Source organism: Chrysochloris asiatica, unplaced genomic scaffold (genome assembly GCF_000296735.1).
Source record: "Chrysochloris asiatica unplaced genomic scaffold, ChrAsi1.0 scaffold00007, whole genome shotgun sequence".
In the NCBI taxonomy this organism is placed as follows: domain Eukaryota; kingdom Metazoa; phylum Chordata; class Mammalia; order Afrosoricida; family Chrysochloridae; genus Chrysochloris; species Chrysochloris asiatica.
In genome coordinates this window covers 9,906,151-9,920,556 of record NW_006408525.1, presented here as the reverse complement: position 1 = coordinate 9,920,556, position 14,406 = coordinate 9,906,151, and the positions used below count along the sequence as shown (strand labels likewise).

Here is a 14,406-nt window from a genome sequence, read left to right as displayed (position 1 = left end):
TTTTTTAATTCTAGAAAATGCAAAACTGTACTGAAGAAAGCAAATTAGTGGTTGCAAAGCAGCAAGGTGGTAAGGGAGGGGAAAGAGATTAAATGCAAAATGAGCAAAAAACTTTGCGAATGATGAAGATCTTGGTAGTGATGGTAATTAAAAATTGTGAACTGTCAGTCACCAAAATCAGTGAGTTTTATTGAATGCAAATCATGTCACATAAAATGAATAAAAATTTAAAAATCAGAAAAACATACTGAATATGGTAAGAATAAATTAAGTTCTGTATATGTGAGTAAACAGCACTTTACTCCTTCTTTTGAATTATTTTCCTAAAATAAATGCTCTGGAGTTAAATTAATAAAATAATATAGAGACTGATCAATTTTGGCTCTTAATCCTTACCAGTTAATAAAATTAGAAATTTCTTTTTGCGATAAAAATTTTATTTTTTACTACATTTTTAAGGAATAAGATTTTTGGTAGTCTTATTTGCATGTCAGATATTCTTATCAAAAAAGTCTAAACCTTAAGACTTTTAAAGTGGAAGAGGATACTGAGAAGACTGCAGTAATGAAATCTTTCCAAATTAAAAAACAAAACAAAAAGTTAATCAGAAAAAAACACAAAACCCCACAAAGGACTGACAGCTTACCTTCATGATCCCTAAAATACAAGTAAGTTAGGATAAATAGTCAGTTTGTTGGTTCAAACTCACCATTCGCTCTTACACAGGGTCACTATAGGTCAGAACTGACTCAAAAGCATTTAACAAACCCACAAGATCTGCATGATAACAGCACCCATGTGGGAGAAAAGGGGCAGCAATGGGACAACTGATGAACCAGAACATAAGAGAACCCCACAAATAGACAAAATAAATTCACTGAGTACACACCCACTCCACCACTCGTTTGTCAGTTTTTTGTACTGTAGTGCAATACATGTTGCTGTGATTCTGGAAGCTATGCCACCAGTATTTTAAATACCAGCAGGGTCACCCATGATAGACAGGTTTCAGATGAGTTTCCAGATGAAGACAGACTAGGAAGAAGGAGAGATGGACAGCTTACAAATACTGAGTCACTGAAAACCTTATGAATAGCAGTGGAATACTGTCAGCACCAGGTTATGGGCTATTGAAACATGATGAAGAGCACCGGAATATTGTCAGCTATAGTGCCGGAAGATGAACCACTCAAAATGTGACTGAGGAAGAGTTGCCTCCTCAAAGTAGAGTTGACCATAGTTGACCATGATGATGTGAACAGAGCAAAGCCTTCGATACCTTCATTTGTTGATGGATCACAACTCAAAATAAAGAGAAAGAGCTGTAAACATCAATTAATAATCGGAACATGGAATGTACAAAGTATAAATCTAGGAAAGCATAAACAACATGGATATCCTAGGCATTTTTGCTGGTACTAGCCATTAGGAATCTGACAATCACATGGTTTACTATGCTGGGAATGAAAAACTGAAGAGGAATGGTGGCGCGTTCATCATCAAAAAGAACATATCAAGATCTGTCTTAAAGTACAAAAGCTGTCTGTGATAAGGTATCCATCTGCCTATAAGGAAGACCAGTTAATACCACTATTATTCAAACTGATGCACCAATCACTAAAGCCAGTGATGATGAAATTGAAGAATTCTATCAACTTCTTCAGAGTCCTGGTGTGGTGCTGTGAATTAATGTACTGGACTGCAAAGTCAGTTTGAACCGCAAGGTCAGCAGCACACATTCACCAGCCGCTCCTTGGAAACCCTATACAGGGTCACTATGGGTCAGAAGCACTTAATAATAACAACAACAACTTTTTCAATCTGAAACTGATCAAACATGTAATTATGATGTGTTGACAATTACTGGTGATTGGAATGCAAAAATTGGAAACTAAGACGAAGGATCAGTAGTTGGAAAATATGTCCTTAGTGATAGAAATGATGCTGGAGAGCATATGACAGAATTTTGCAAGACCAATGACTTCTTCAATACTTAAAAAAAAAAGCTTTTATTGTGCATTGAGTAAGTTTACAGGGGTGAACATCAGTTTTGCACTCATCCTATCATATTTCATATCATCGCAATGATTATAATCCCCTCCCGCTCCATGCATCACCATTCAACAGTACAAATACCTTTTTAAAACAACAAAGACGACGACTATACACATGGACCTCAGCAGATGGAATGTACATAAATCAAATTGACTACGTCTGTGGAAAGAGATGGTGGAAAAGCTGCATATCATCAGATAAAACAAGATCAAGGGTAGACTGTGGAACAGACCATCAATTGCTCATTTGCAAATTCAGGCTGTAGCAGAAGAAAACTGAAACAAATCCACAAGAGCCAAAATATGACCTTGAACATATCCCAAATGAATTTAGAGATCATTGAAAGAACAGATTTCATGCATTAGATACTAAATACCCTAGAGTTGTGGGATGGCATCAAGAACATCATACAAGAAGAAAGCAAAAAGTCATTAAGACACTAAAAAAATAAAAAAAAGACAATAAAAAAGGAAGACACTAAAATGGATGTCAGATGAGACTGAAGCTTGCTCTCCAGTGTAGACATGTTAAAGCAAATGGGAGATGTGGAGGTAAAAGAGCTAAATAGAAAGTTTCAAAGAGCAGCTCAAAAAAACAAAGTCAAACATTGTAACAAAATGTTCAAAGACCTGAAGGGGGAAAACAAAAGGAAAGAACACTCTAAGCATTTCTCAAGCTGAGGGAATGGAAGAAAAAAAAAAAATTCAAGCCTCAATTTGCATTATTGAAGGATTGTTGTTGTTGTTGTTGTTAGGTACCATCGAGTCAGTACCAACTCATAGTGACACTATGCACAACAGAACGAAATACCACCCGGTCCTGGGCCAACCTCACAATTGCTGCCACGCTTAAGCCCATTGATGCTGCCACTTTGCCAATCCATCCCATTGGGGGTCTTCCTCTTTTTATCTGACCCTCCACCTTACCAAACATGATATACTTCTCCAGCGACAGCTCCCTCCTGACAATATGTCCAAAGTATGAGAGATAAAGTTTGGCCACCCTGGCCTCCAAGGAGCACTTCTTCCAACACACATCTGTTGGTTCTTTTGGCAGCCCATGACACCTTCAATATTCTCCTCCATAACTCAAAAGCATCAATTCTTCTATGGTCTTCCTTATTTACTGTGCAGCTTTTGTATGGATATGAAGTTACTGAAAATACCATGGCTTGGGTCAGGTGCACCTTAGTCCTCAAGCTGACATCTTTGTTCTTCAACACTTTAAAAAGGTCTTGTGCAGCAAATTTGCCTAATGCAATACGCTGTTTGATTCCTTGACTGCTGCTTCCATGAGTGTTGATAGTTGATCCAAAAAGAATGAAGTCCTTGACAACTTCAAGCTTTTCTCCATTGATCAAGAATGTTGTTTATGGAGTTTTGTTTTCTTTACATCGAGATGCAATCCATACCAAAGGCTGTGCTCTTTGATATTCACCAGTAAATATTTTAAGTCCTCTTCACTTTCAACAAGCAACACTGTTATTATCTGCATATCACAGGTTATTAATGAGTCTTCCTCCAGTCCTGATTCCACGTTTTTCTTCATATAACCCAGCTTCTCAGATTATTTGCTCAGCATACAGGTTGAAGGATATTATGGGCAAAATATTGAATGATGCAGAAAGCATCAAAAGTAGACAGAAGGAACATAATGAGTCATTACGCTAAAAAGAAATGATCGATGTTCAACCACTGTAAGAGGCAGCGTATGATCAAGAACCAATGATACTGAAGGAAGAAGTTCAAGGTGCACCGAAAGAATTGGCAAAGAACAAGGCTCCAGTAATTTATGGAATACAAATTGACGATATTCAACAAACTGATGAAGCATTGGAGGCACTCACTCATCTATGCCAATAAATTTGGAAGACAACTATTTGTGCCCATTCCAAACAAAGGTGACCCAACGGCATGCAGAAGCTACTGGACAGTGTCATTAATATCTCATAAAATAAAATTTTGCTAAAGATTATCCAAAAATACCTATAAATGTACACTGACAGAGAACAGCCAGAGATTCAAGTCAAATTCAGACTAGAAACAAAGGATATCATTGCTGATGTCAGATGGATCTTGGCTGAAATCACAGGCTTTTGATTGTGTGGATCATGACAAGCTATGGACAACATTGTGGAGAATGGGTATTCCAGAACACTTAATTGTGCTCATGAGGAATCTGTACATATACCAGAGGCAGTCTATCGACCAGAACACTTAATAGTTTAAAATTAGCAAAGGTGTGCACCAGGATTATATTCTTTTATCATACTTATTCAATCTAAATGCTGAGCAGATAATCTCAGAAACTGGATTATATGAAGAAAAACATGGTATCAAGATTAGAGAACGATTCATTAACAACATGGGATATGCTAATGATACAATCTTGCTTACTCAAAGTGAAGAGGACTTAAAAATACTTACTGATGAAGATCAAAGACCACAGTCTTTGGTACAGGTTATACCTCAAGATAAATAAAAAATCCTCACCACTGGACCAATAAACAACATTCATACCAATGAAGATTGAAGTTGTCAAAGACTTCATTTGCTCACATCAATCATCAACACTCATGGAAGCAGCTGTGAAGACATCAAATGATGTACTACATTAGGAAAACCTGCTACACAAGACCTTTTAAGTGTTCAAGAGCAAAAATTTCCATTTGAGGACTAAAATGCACCTGATACAAGCCATGTTAATTTCAATAACCTCATATGCATGTGAATAAGGAAGACCATAGGAGAATTGATGCATTTCAGTCATGGTGTTTGAGGAGAATACTAAAAGTACCATGGACTGCCTAAAGAACAAACCAATCTATTTTGGAAATAAGTAGTTAGAAATGCTCCTTGGAAACCAGGATGGCCAGACTTTGCCTCTCATAATTCATATATAGTATCAAGAGGGACCAGTTACTGGAAAAGGCTATCATATCTGGTAAAGTGGAGGGTCGGAGAAAAAGAGGAAGACACCCAATTAGATGGAGTGGCACAGTGGCAGCAGCAATGGGCTCAAACATAGCAACAATGATGAGGTTGGCACAGGACTGGGCAGTGTTTTGTTCTGTTGTGCACAGGGTCACTATGAGTTGGTATCAACTCAATGTCACCTAACAACAACTCATCCCCTATCACTAAGTCTATTTCAACTCTTAATTACCCAACAGGACAGAGTAGAACTGCTCTATAGAGTTTCCAAGGTTGTAAATCATTACAGAAACAGTCTGCCTCATCTTTCACCTATGTTGGGATCGAACTACCAACCTTTCAGTTAGCAGCTCAACAATTTACTCACTGCGCCACCGGGTCTCCTCGGGTGAATAATGTTAGACGGTATCCAGTCAGTTCTGACTCACAGAAACCCTATGGCCAACAGAATGAAACACTAACCAGTCATGTACTATCCTCACAATCATTGTAGCAGCCACTGTGTCAATCCACCTGGTGAGGAGTCTTCCTCTTTTTTGGCGACATTCCACTTTTCTAAGCATGATGTTCTTCTCCAGGCATTGGTCTTTTTGACACCATGACCAAAGAACTTGAAATAAGGTTCTGTTATTTTCACTTTTAAGGAGTATTCTGGCTGTACGTCTACCAAAACACATTTAGCATTCTTTTGGTAGTCCATGTTCTTTGCCAACACCATAATCCAAAGGCATCAATTCTATCTTCACTGTCCAGCTCTCACATGCATATGAGACAAATGAAATTACCATGGTTTGAGTCAAATGCACCTTAGTTTTTAACACTTTAAAGAGTCTTTTGCAGATGTGTTGCTCAATGAAATACACCATTTGATTTCTTGATTGCTGCTTTCATGAGCGCTCGATGTGGATCCAAGTACACTGAAATGCTTGACGATATTCTCCATTTATCTGGATGTTGCTTACAGGTTCAGTTATGAGCTTTTTTTATTCCCTGTGTGTTGAAGTGTAATCTATATGGATCTTCCTGAGTAAGTGCTTCAAGTACTCTTTCCTTTCAGCAAGGAAGGTTGTGTCATCTGCATATCACAGATTAATAAGTCTTCTTCCAATCCTGATGCCACATTCTTCTCCATACAGTCCAGTTTCTCAGATTATTGGTTCAAAATGCAGATTGAGCAAGTGCGGTAAAGGATACAACCATGACACACACCTTTCCTGATTTTAAACCACACAGTATCCCCTTATTCTGTTTGAACAAGGTCTAAGTACAGGTTCCACATGAGCACAATTAAGTGTTCTGAAATACCCATTTTTTGCAATGTTAACGATAATTTGTTATTATTCCCACATTCAGATGTCTTTGCATAATCAATAAAACACAGATAAACATCTTTCTGGTATCCTCTGCTTTCAGCCACGAGCCACATGACATTAGCAATGGTCTGATGTCTTCTTCTGAATCCAACTTGAATTTCTGACATTACCTTTCATAGTCCCGCTGCAACCATTACTTGAAAATAGTTTCAAAAAAGGTTACAAGGGCCTAATTGTTGTTGTTACATGCCGTAGAGTCGTTGTGACTCATAGCAACCCTGTACAGGGTTTCCGAGGCTGTAAATCTTATGGGAGCAGAAAGCCTCATCTTTTTCCCGCAGAACAGCACGTAGTTTCAAACTGCTGACCTTGAGGTTCGCAGCATGATTCGTAACCACTATGCTACCAGAGCTCTTTTAAGGGCCTAATAAAAAAAAGCCTAAAAGAAGTAAACACAGTTTAGGCATTATGAATCTTTGAAAATGAATTGCCAGGACTTTCCTAGGATATGCACCCATGCATCAAAGAAACTGCTAGGAGTCAAATAAAATATGAAGAAACAATAGACTCAAAGGAAAGAGAAAGACCAAATAAAAGTGAAAGAGAAGAAACCAGTGATAGGAAATCTCTCAGAAAGTAAGCCATCATGTTTTTGATGGCCATGTAAAAAGGGAACTGTCTCATATTCTTTAAATGATGCTCTGAACCACACATTCTAACCATATGAGAAAACAAATTACACATGTTCTTGTTTTTAAGTGTTTTTGAGTCAGCTCCAACCCGAATCACCCTGTATAGGGTTTCTGAGGAGTGGCTAGTAAACTTGAACTGCCGATCTTGCAGTTCAAACCGACCTGGCAGTCCAGCGCATTAACATGTAGCATGACACAGCAGGACTCCAATTACACGTGGTGGTGGTGTGCTGTGGAGTCGGTTCTGACTCACCGTGACCCTGAATAGGGTTTCCAAGACTATAAATTTTTATGGGAGCAAAAAGCCTCATCTTTCTCCCATGGAACAGCTGGTAGTTTCGAACTGCTGACCTTGAAGTTAGCAGCCCGACTTGTAACCACTATGCTACCAGAGCTCCTTCCAACTACACACAGAACATCAAAACAATATTACACATATATGCAAACCATCCCTCAAAAATTTTGAATTAAAAAAGTATGACTAAGATTCTATGAAAAATGATGATCAAAAAAAATGATCAAGAAACACAAACATAAGCACTGGTAGCAAATATCAAGTATATACTATTAAATAAAGAACTAAGACTAAATTAAATGAGTATTAGCGAAATGGTTACATATCGGGCTGCGAACCGCAAGGTCAGCAGTTCGAAACTACCAGCTGCTCCGCGGCAGAAAGATGAGGCTTTCTGCTCCCATAAAGATTTACAGCCTCGGAAACCCTGTACAGGATCGCTATAAGTTGGAACCGACTCCAAGGCACATAACCAACCAACCAACCAATTAAAAAGATATTGAATGAAAGAAAACATAACTCCAAGATCTTCTATCCCATAAAACTGGTTAATAAGTTTATAATGCACAACTGTTTTCAACATGCAAGAATCCAAGGAATGCTGTTTCCATAGCCCTTCCAGTAATATCTGAGAGAGCAAACTATCAAGAAAAACAGACATAAGCACTGTAACAAACATTAAGTATATACTAAAGAACCAAGACAGTCCTGGTGTGGCACCATGGGTTAATGCACCAGACTGCAAAGCCGTTTGAACTGCAAGGTTGGCGGTTCAAGCTCACCAGCTGCTCCTTGGAAACCCTATACAGGGTCGCTATGGGTCAGAACTGACTCGATGGCACTTCACAACAACAACAAAGAACTAAGACTAAATGAGTTTTAAAAAGATAATATCAAAAATAATAGGTAGGAGGACTTCCAACAAGAAGCAACCTAGGCAAAATGAAACAGACACACATGAAAATCCTGGAACCCTGAACTTTAGAGAAAGGATTAGAGAAGTGGACTGAAAGCTTAGTATGGGAGAAGCTGAGCAGGGATGGTGATAATGGGAGACTGACAAGAATGGTTGGCCAGATGCATGGCAACCATCTTGAACTTTTGTGAACAACTTTGGCAACAGAGGTGGCCTGGCAAAGCAGATTCCCACAGGTGACAGAAAAGGTGTGATTCCTTCTCTTTCCCCATGGTACCCTAGTGACCAAAGGTGTCACCAGCTCCCACCCTCATCCACCGCCTGTGGAGACCTTGCTTTCAGGGAATTCTTAGCCAAGTGGCTGGGAGTAAACACCACTTTGGTGCCTGGGTTCAAGTGGGCTTGTCTCCAGACCTACAGTACCCGCAGAGCTACAGACCAGCACTGTTGCTGTTGTTAAGTGCACTGGTTCCAACTCATAGCGACCCTGTATAAGGTTTCCAAGGAGCAGTTGGTAATTGCCAAACTTTTGATTCAAACCAAACTTGCAGTCCACTGCTTACCCTATATCATGACAGCAGGACTTCAGACTAACATTAGTCCAGCAGAGACCCTCATAACCTGCCCTCAGCTACTACCCTGTAGTTCTGACACTGAAACCAGATCCAAGAAGGGCTTCTATGAACTACTTCCAGACTGAGTGCCCTGAACATAGATAACACGAAGAACTCCATCCAGGATCAGAAACTCCACTGAAATACCCCTCTGTCACCTACCTTGTGAGCTCCCCGTCTGAAAGTTTTCTTCTCTTTGGGTAAAACAGCTACACTGATTTATTTTGTTTTTTCCTTTCATTGGTTTATTGTTTTTGCTTATTTATTCTTTCTTCTCTTTTTCTTTCCATAACCTTGATTTTTATATCCTATTTGTGCTTTTGTTTTTCCTCCATTTCTTGTTTCTCATTTCCCCTCTTTTTCCTTTTGATCTTTCTTTACTACTCTTTATTTCTCTCTGCACCTTTCCTCTCCCTGGTTTTCCTGAGTTTTAAAAATGTCTTCTTTTTGTGTTCTCCCATATTTTTCTTTTTGATAGCTCCATTTCCCTGTCACTCTTTTCTATTTTAAGTTACTACACTTTTTCTGGCTACTGTTTTTATTTATTTTTGCTCCTTTATTGTTTTCTCTTTTCATTACTGGCTGCTTATATGTTTATTCTGTTTTATTTTCTCATGGAAGGAGGGAAGTGAGGCATTCCTCCTCTTTCCCATACAAGAGAGTTAACAACTATACACATATATAGTCCAGCCACAACAGTACCCTCTGAAGCTTCACCAACTAGGCAAGAGCCAATACCAGTTCCTATATCAACTGATCAACAATAGACAGCAGCCAACACCAGCCAACACCCAAAACTGAGGTGCATCAACAGCAAATGGAGAACAGTTCACAGGCTTCCATTCTCTAATTACATCCGCAGGAGACATATGGTGACAGCCTAAGAACACACCAACATATAATCAAGTTAATACAAATATGATAATACTACAACATCGCAGGGACAACACACATTTTTAGCTCATACAAAGAAACAAGAGAATGGCTCAAAAAAATGATCAAGATGCAGAGCCAGAAAATGTTTCTGAGAAAAAAAAGAATCATATTTAGGTATCTTCACAGAATCGACAAAAAGATGAAGGAAAACACAGAAAAATCTTTAGAAGAATTTGAGAAAACACTACAAGAACAAACAAACAAAATGAAGGAAATATTTGAAACAATACAAACCTGAAATCAGAAATCCAAAAGGTATATACTAAGATTTCAGAAACGGACAACACATTGAAAGGGCAAAGGAATAGATGCGAAGCAATGGAAGGCCAAATTAGTGAGCTTAAAGATACATCTTCTCAATACTAGTATGCTAGAAAAAAATCAGAAGAAAGAATGAAAAAATCTGAAAGAAGTCTTAAGATTCAGGTGGGACACCACGAAGAGGACTAATTTGCAGGTGATCAGAATTCCCATAAAGGATGACAATAAAAAGCACTGAAAAAACTGTCAAAGAGTGGTTGGGAGGAAATGCCCCTAAAATCATGAAAGTTGAGATGAAAACCATACAAGAAGCTGAAAAAAACCCAAACAGGATAGATCCCAAAAGAGAATCACCAAGACATCAAAATCAAATTTCCAAAACCAAAGACAAGAAAAGAATCCTAAGAGCAACTCAGGGAAAAACAAAGTTACTTACAAAGAACAATTAAGACTAAATTCTGATTTCTCAGCAGAAACCATGCAGCAAGAAGGCAATGGGATGACATATACAAAACTCTGAAAGAAAAAAATTGCCAACTAAGAATCATATACCCAGCAAAGCTATCTCTCAAATATGATGGTGAAATATAGACATCTCCAGGTAAACAGAAATTAAAGGAGTTTGTAATAACCAGACCAACTTTATAAAAAATGCTAAGTATTCTTTGGACTACGAATCAACAACAGCAGACAACAACTTGAGATTAACACACATGACAACAACATATGGAAACATACCATGGATATACAATCACCATACAACTGTTTGGATGGGTTTTGTTTTAATTAAAGTAAGTAAATAAAAATTTTAAACATTTCTTCTAATGGCAAATATCATTCTAGAACCCATAAACAAAAGATCATAGTTCAGACAATTCATATTTAGTTTATGATATAGTAATATAGCCCATGAAGAAATACAAAATCATCATAATGCCAATAAAAAGTAAATTAGTGTGCTACAGAATTCAGAAGGAAATAACCTGGTCCCCAAATTTACCAGACACATGAGAAACTTACTGGGTAAACTTTTAATCTCCAGCAAAGTCCTGAAACTTGAAGAGGTGGACTATACACAGGATCTGCTCTCTGGCGCAAAGTGCTAGAGAGAAAGAAAATCAACCATATCCAAAGATGAAAACTGTTGCAAAATGGAAACAGGAAAAACAAATACCAAGCACTTTACTGTTATACACTCATATTGCCCTTGATACATGTCAGAGCTATAAAAAAGTTTATGGAAAAATGGAAATAAAAGATAATAAAACTTTTCCACAAACTTTTTGGAGTGCCCCTGTGTTTTGTTACATATTGTTCTTAACACGTAACTGAAGGTGACTGAACAATTCTTGATTCCACTGCTTAAGTTTGGATATACTTAGACTCTAAAATAAAAAATTTAATGATCCTTACTCAGAAAAAGGATCATGTTTTGGTGGGGATGAGGGAACAAACACTTCAAAATTGGGACATTTAAGGGCAGAGTTAACAATAAGCATTCTGAATTTAATAACTACTTCAACAAACAGTCTTTCACCACTAAAAACAATCAACGAAAACCCAGAATGTGTTACTTCCTCAGATCCTTCTAGCATAACTATCCTTCTATAACATGGATAAACAAGAACATGTAATAAAATTTAATAATGTAATCTCTCCATAGAAACAATATTTTAACTAAAAAATTATCTGTAAGAAAAAGCAAATTAAATGGGGAATGCTATAAATTTCTTGCAATTGGGCCTTATTTTGTTGTTTGTTATCACCTACTTGTAGTTTTGCTCTCCAAGCCAGTACCTTGTAATCTTAGTTGTTACTTACATGCTATTCTGGAAGACAAGTCCCATAGAACTTTTGTGACTTTAGAGTTTTTGCTACTAATCTTAAAGAAAAAGCAGAGAAGGCTAGTAAAATTTGTAAGCTACAAAACGTATAAATACCTTACAATAACAGACTCTTATCTGTAATTCCATTTGAATTGAGATAAAAGGATACCAATAAGCTACTCAAACTTTTATTTCTGAGTCTCACAGAGCTTCTATTATCCTACTCCCCTTTCCGCCATCTTAGCAATGGCCAAGCAGACTTTCTTCTTTTTTTCCTTTTTATTGTGAATTATGTGATAATCTACATGGGGGAACCCATATTCATCCTATCCTACTTTGCTTCATAGCAATGATTACAATTCCCCTTATGTATCATCAAACAACCTAAGGGTACACCTGGCAAGCCTGCCCCCACGCCATCAACACATAGACACTCTCCCTGCCAGAGTCCAGAGTCCCTAGCCACTCCATATCTCCTCATCATTATCTTTGCCTCCATCTCTGGCATCACTGCTTCTTTGGGTAGGAATGCACCCCGATCCTCTCCCTTGACAGTCCCAGGGACCTCTGTCCCTGGACTGCAAGATCAACCACGCCCCTCCTTTTGTTACAAAACATCTACCTCTACATTTTCAAACTCAATCAGACCTGCAGCAATCATTCACTATTGAACAAGATTCTTATCCCCATCTCCTTTCATCAGCCCCGGCGGACTTTCTTCTTTAAAATGGTTCTTTTGGCCTAACTGCAAAGGTAATCAGTACTAAAGATAAAATATAATTCTGACAAATGACCTCGGTGCTTCTAATAGGAAATTAGTAGTTTCTTCTAAAAATACTAAACTCAATGGTATTATTCACTGGACCTCAATATTAACTAGGAGTTTTCCTTATGTATATATGCAGAAAACGGCAGTCAAAAACTCTTACCTGAAATTCTCTAGAACAAAAGTTGCTGAATCATAAGATGGTACTAATTCACTAGGGAAAAATAAATAAAAAATTACTTATCTAGTTTAGATTAAAATTTTATTTAGTTAAACAACAAAGCAAATCCCTCAGTAATTCAACTGTAAAATGTTACTAAATTAAGTCTCTAAGAAATATTTTTTAATTATTATTAAACATAAAAAATCATATTGATAAACCAAAATTTGACATCAAGTTTGCAATTAAACTGGAAACAAAGCTTATAACACTTTATAAAATATTTTTTAAAAAGTCAGTTAACCCCCAACTAAGTCTGAAACTCAAAGGGAACACATGAGCAAGGCATGTAAGCTTGCTGGTGACCAAACTGGTCTACTGCTGAGTGGAAGAGGGGGAAAGGTAGCAATGAAGAAATCGGCTAAGTTTGACCATGTTCCATAGACTCCTGTTGTCCTAGAGATGAGAGAGAGAAGAGGAAGGGCTGGTTGGTCCAATGTATGGTGAGACCTGGGGACACCTGACCCCATGGCCAAGGACATAGCCACGGAAGGCTACAGCTGAGAGTGAAGCATCCAGCTGATATGAAGTGAGGGAAGACGCATAAGAACAACCAAACTTGCAAACAGTACCCATATGACCTAGCCTCGATGACTTGATAAACAGAACTCATCTAGAGAAAGATAAAAACAAAACCCACACAATTTTTGATAAAGGAAATGAGGGTAAATTGCTACAATTTGATGAACTTGACCTACACTCATGGAGGTAGTAGCTCAAAATACTGACAGAGAAGAAAGCAGTCTTCACATCAAGTATCAATGCTATCTATCGCCTCTGTACACAGGGTATATAGGGATGGGTAACTTAGACATTGGCTACCTAAAATGAAGGGATGATAAAGGCACGGAGTTTTCAAGAGGGAATTTAGTTTAAGAGTATACAAGGGAAGACTTCCGGAAAAAGATGGCGGATCCAGTGGACGTGTAGTGACGAGCTTTGCCAGGAACATTATAGAATACAGGACCAAGAAGGCTCAGGGAATGGTCCCAGTACTCTGAAACACATATAAAGGATTATTTAGAAGGTTGGAAGACTTACAGTGGGGAGTTTATGGCAGAAGCAAGAAATCCATTGCTTCCTGGTTCGGGACGCTCAGCTGCTCCAGGAGCCGCCATTTTGTGTGGGGCCAAGCGGGGAAAGGGTCAGAGCAGCCACGGAGGCCTGACAGAGTCGCAGAGATACAGGTGTGGACATTCTTTTTTTTTCTTTTTTTTTGGTATCTTTTCGTTGGTACCTTGCTGTCTGCGTACCTTCATTATGAGAACTATAGGGGTGCCTGAGCTAGTGGATACTCCAGCCCCACCCTCGGAGGGTTCTAATACGCATGTGCATAGATCTCCTCAAAATTTAAAGAGACAGTATCCACTTAAAATCAAATGGCAACAGATACTCAGACCAAGAGCAGGCCTTGAACTTTTCTTGTTTGCTTTTTGTTCCTGTGTTTTTTAACACAGGAAAGAGAAGGAGAGGGCTGTAGGGAGGTAGAGACCTCATATTAGACTACAGATTTTTTTTAATTTTTTTTTTTTTCTTCCTTCTTCTTCTTATCTCCCTCCTCTCTCTTTTCTGTGAATAG

General features: G+C 38.1%; 1 protein-coding gene across 2 annotated transcripts in view; it reads right to left on the bottom strand.

Moving 5' to 3' along the window:
• TRIM37 (tripartite motif containing 37) overlaps window positions 1–14,406 on the bottom strand; it is a 152,635-nt gene that overhangs the window by 97,420 nt on the left and 40,809 nt on the right. For both annotated transcript variants that reach the window (XM_006832380.1, XM_006832381.1), the window contains 2 exons: window positions 12,771–12,821; window positions 11,036–11,117 (listed from right to left, as the gene is read on the bottom strand). In XM_006832380.1, the coding sequence (XP_006832443.1) occupies window positions 11,036–11,117; window positions 12,771–12,821 (133 nt within the window). The remainder of the gene's footprint in view (window positions 1–11,035; window positions 11,118–12,770; window positions 12,822–14,406) is intronic.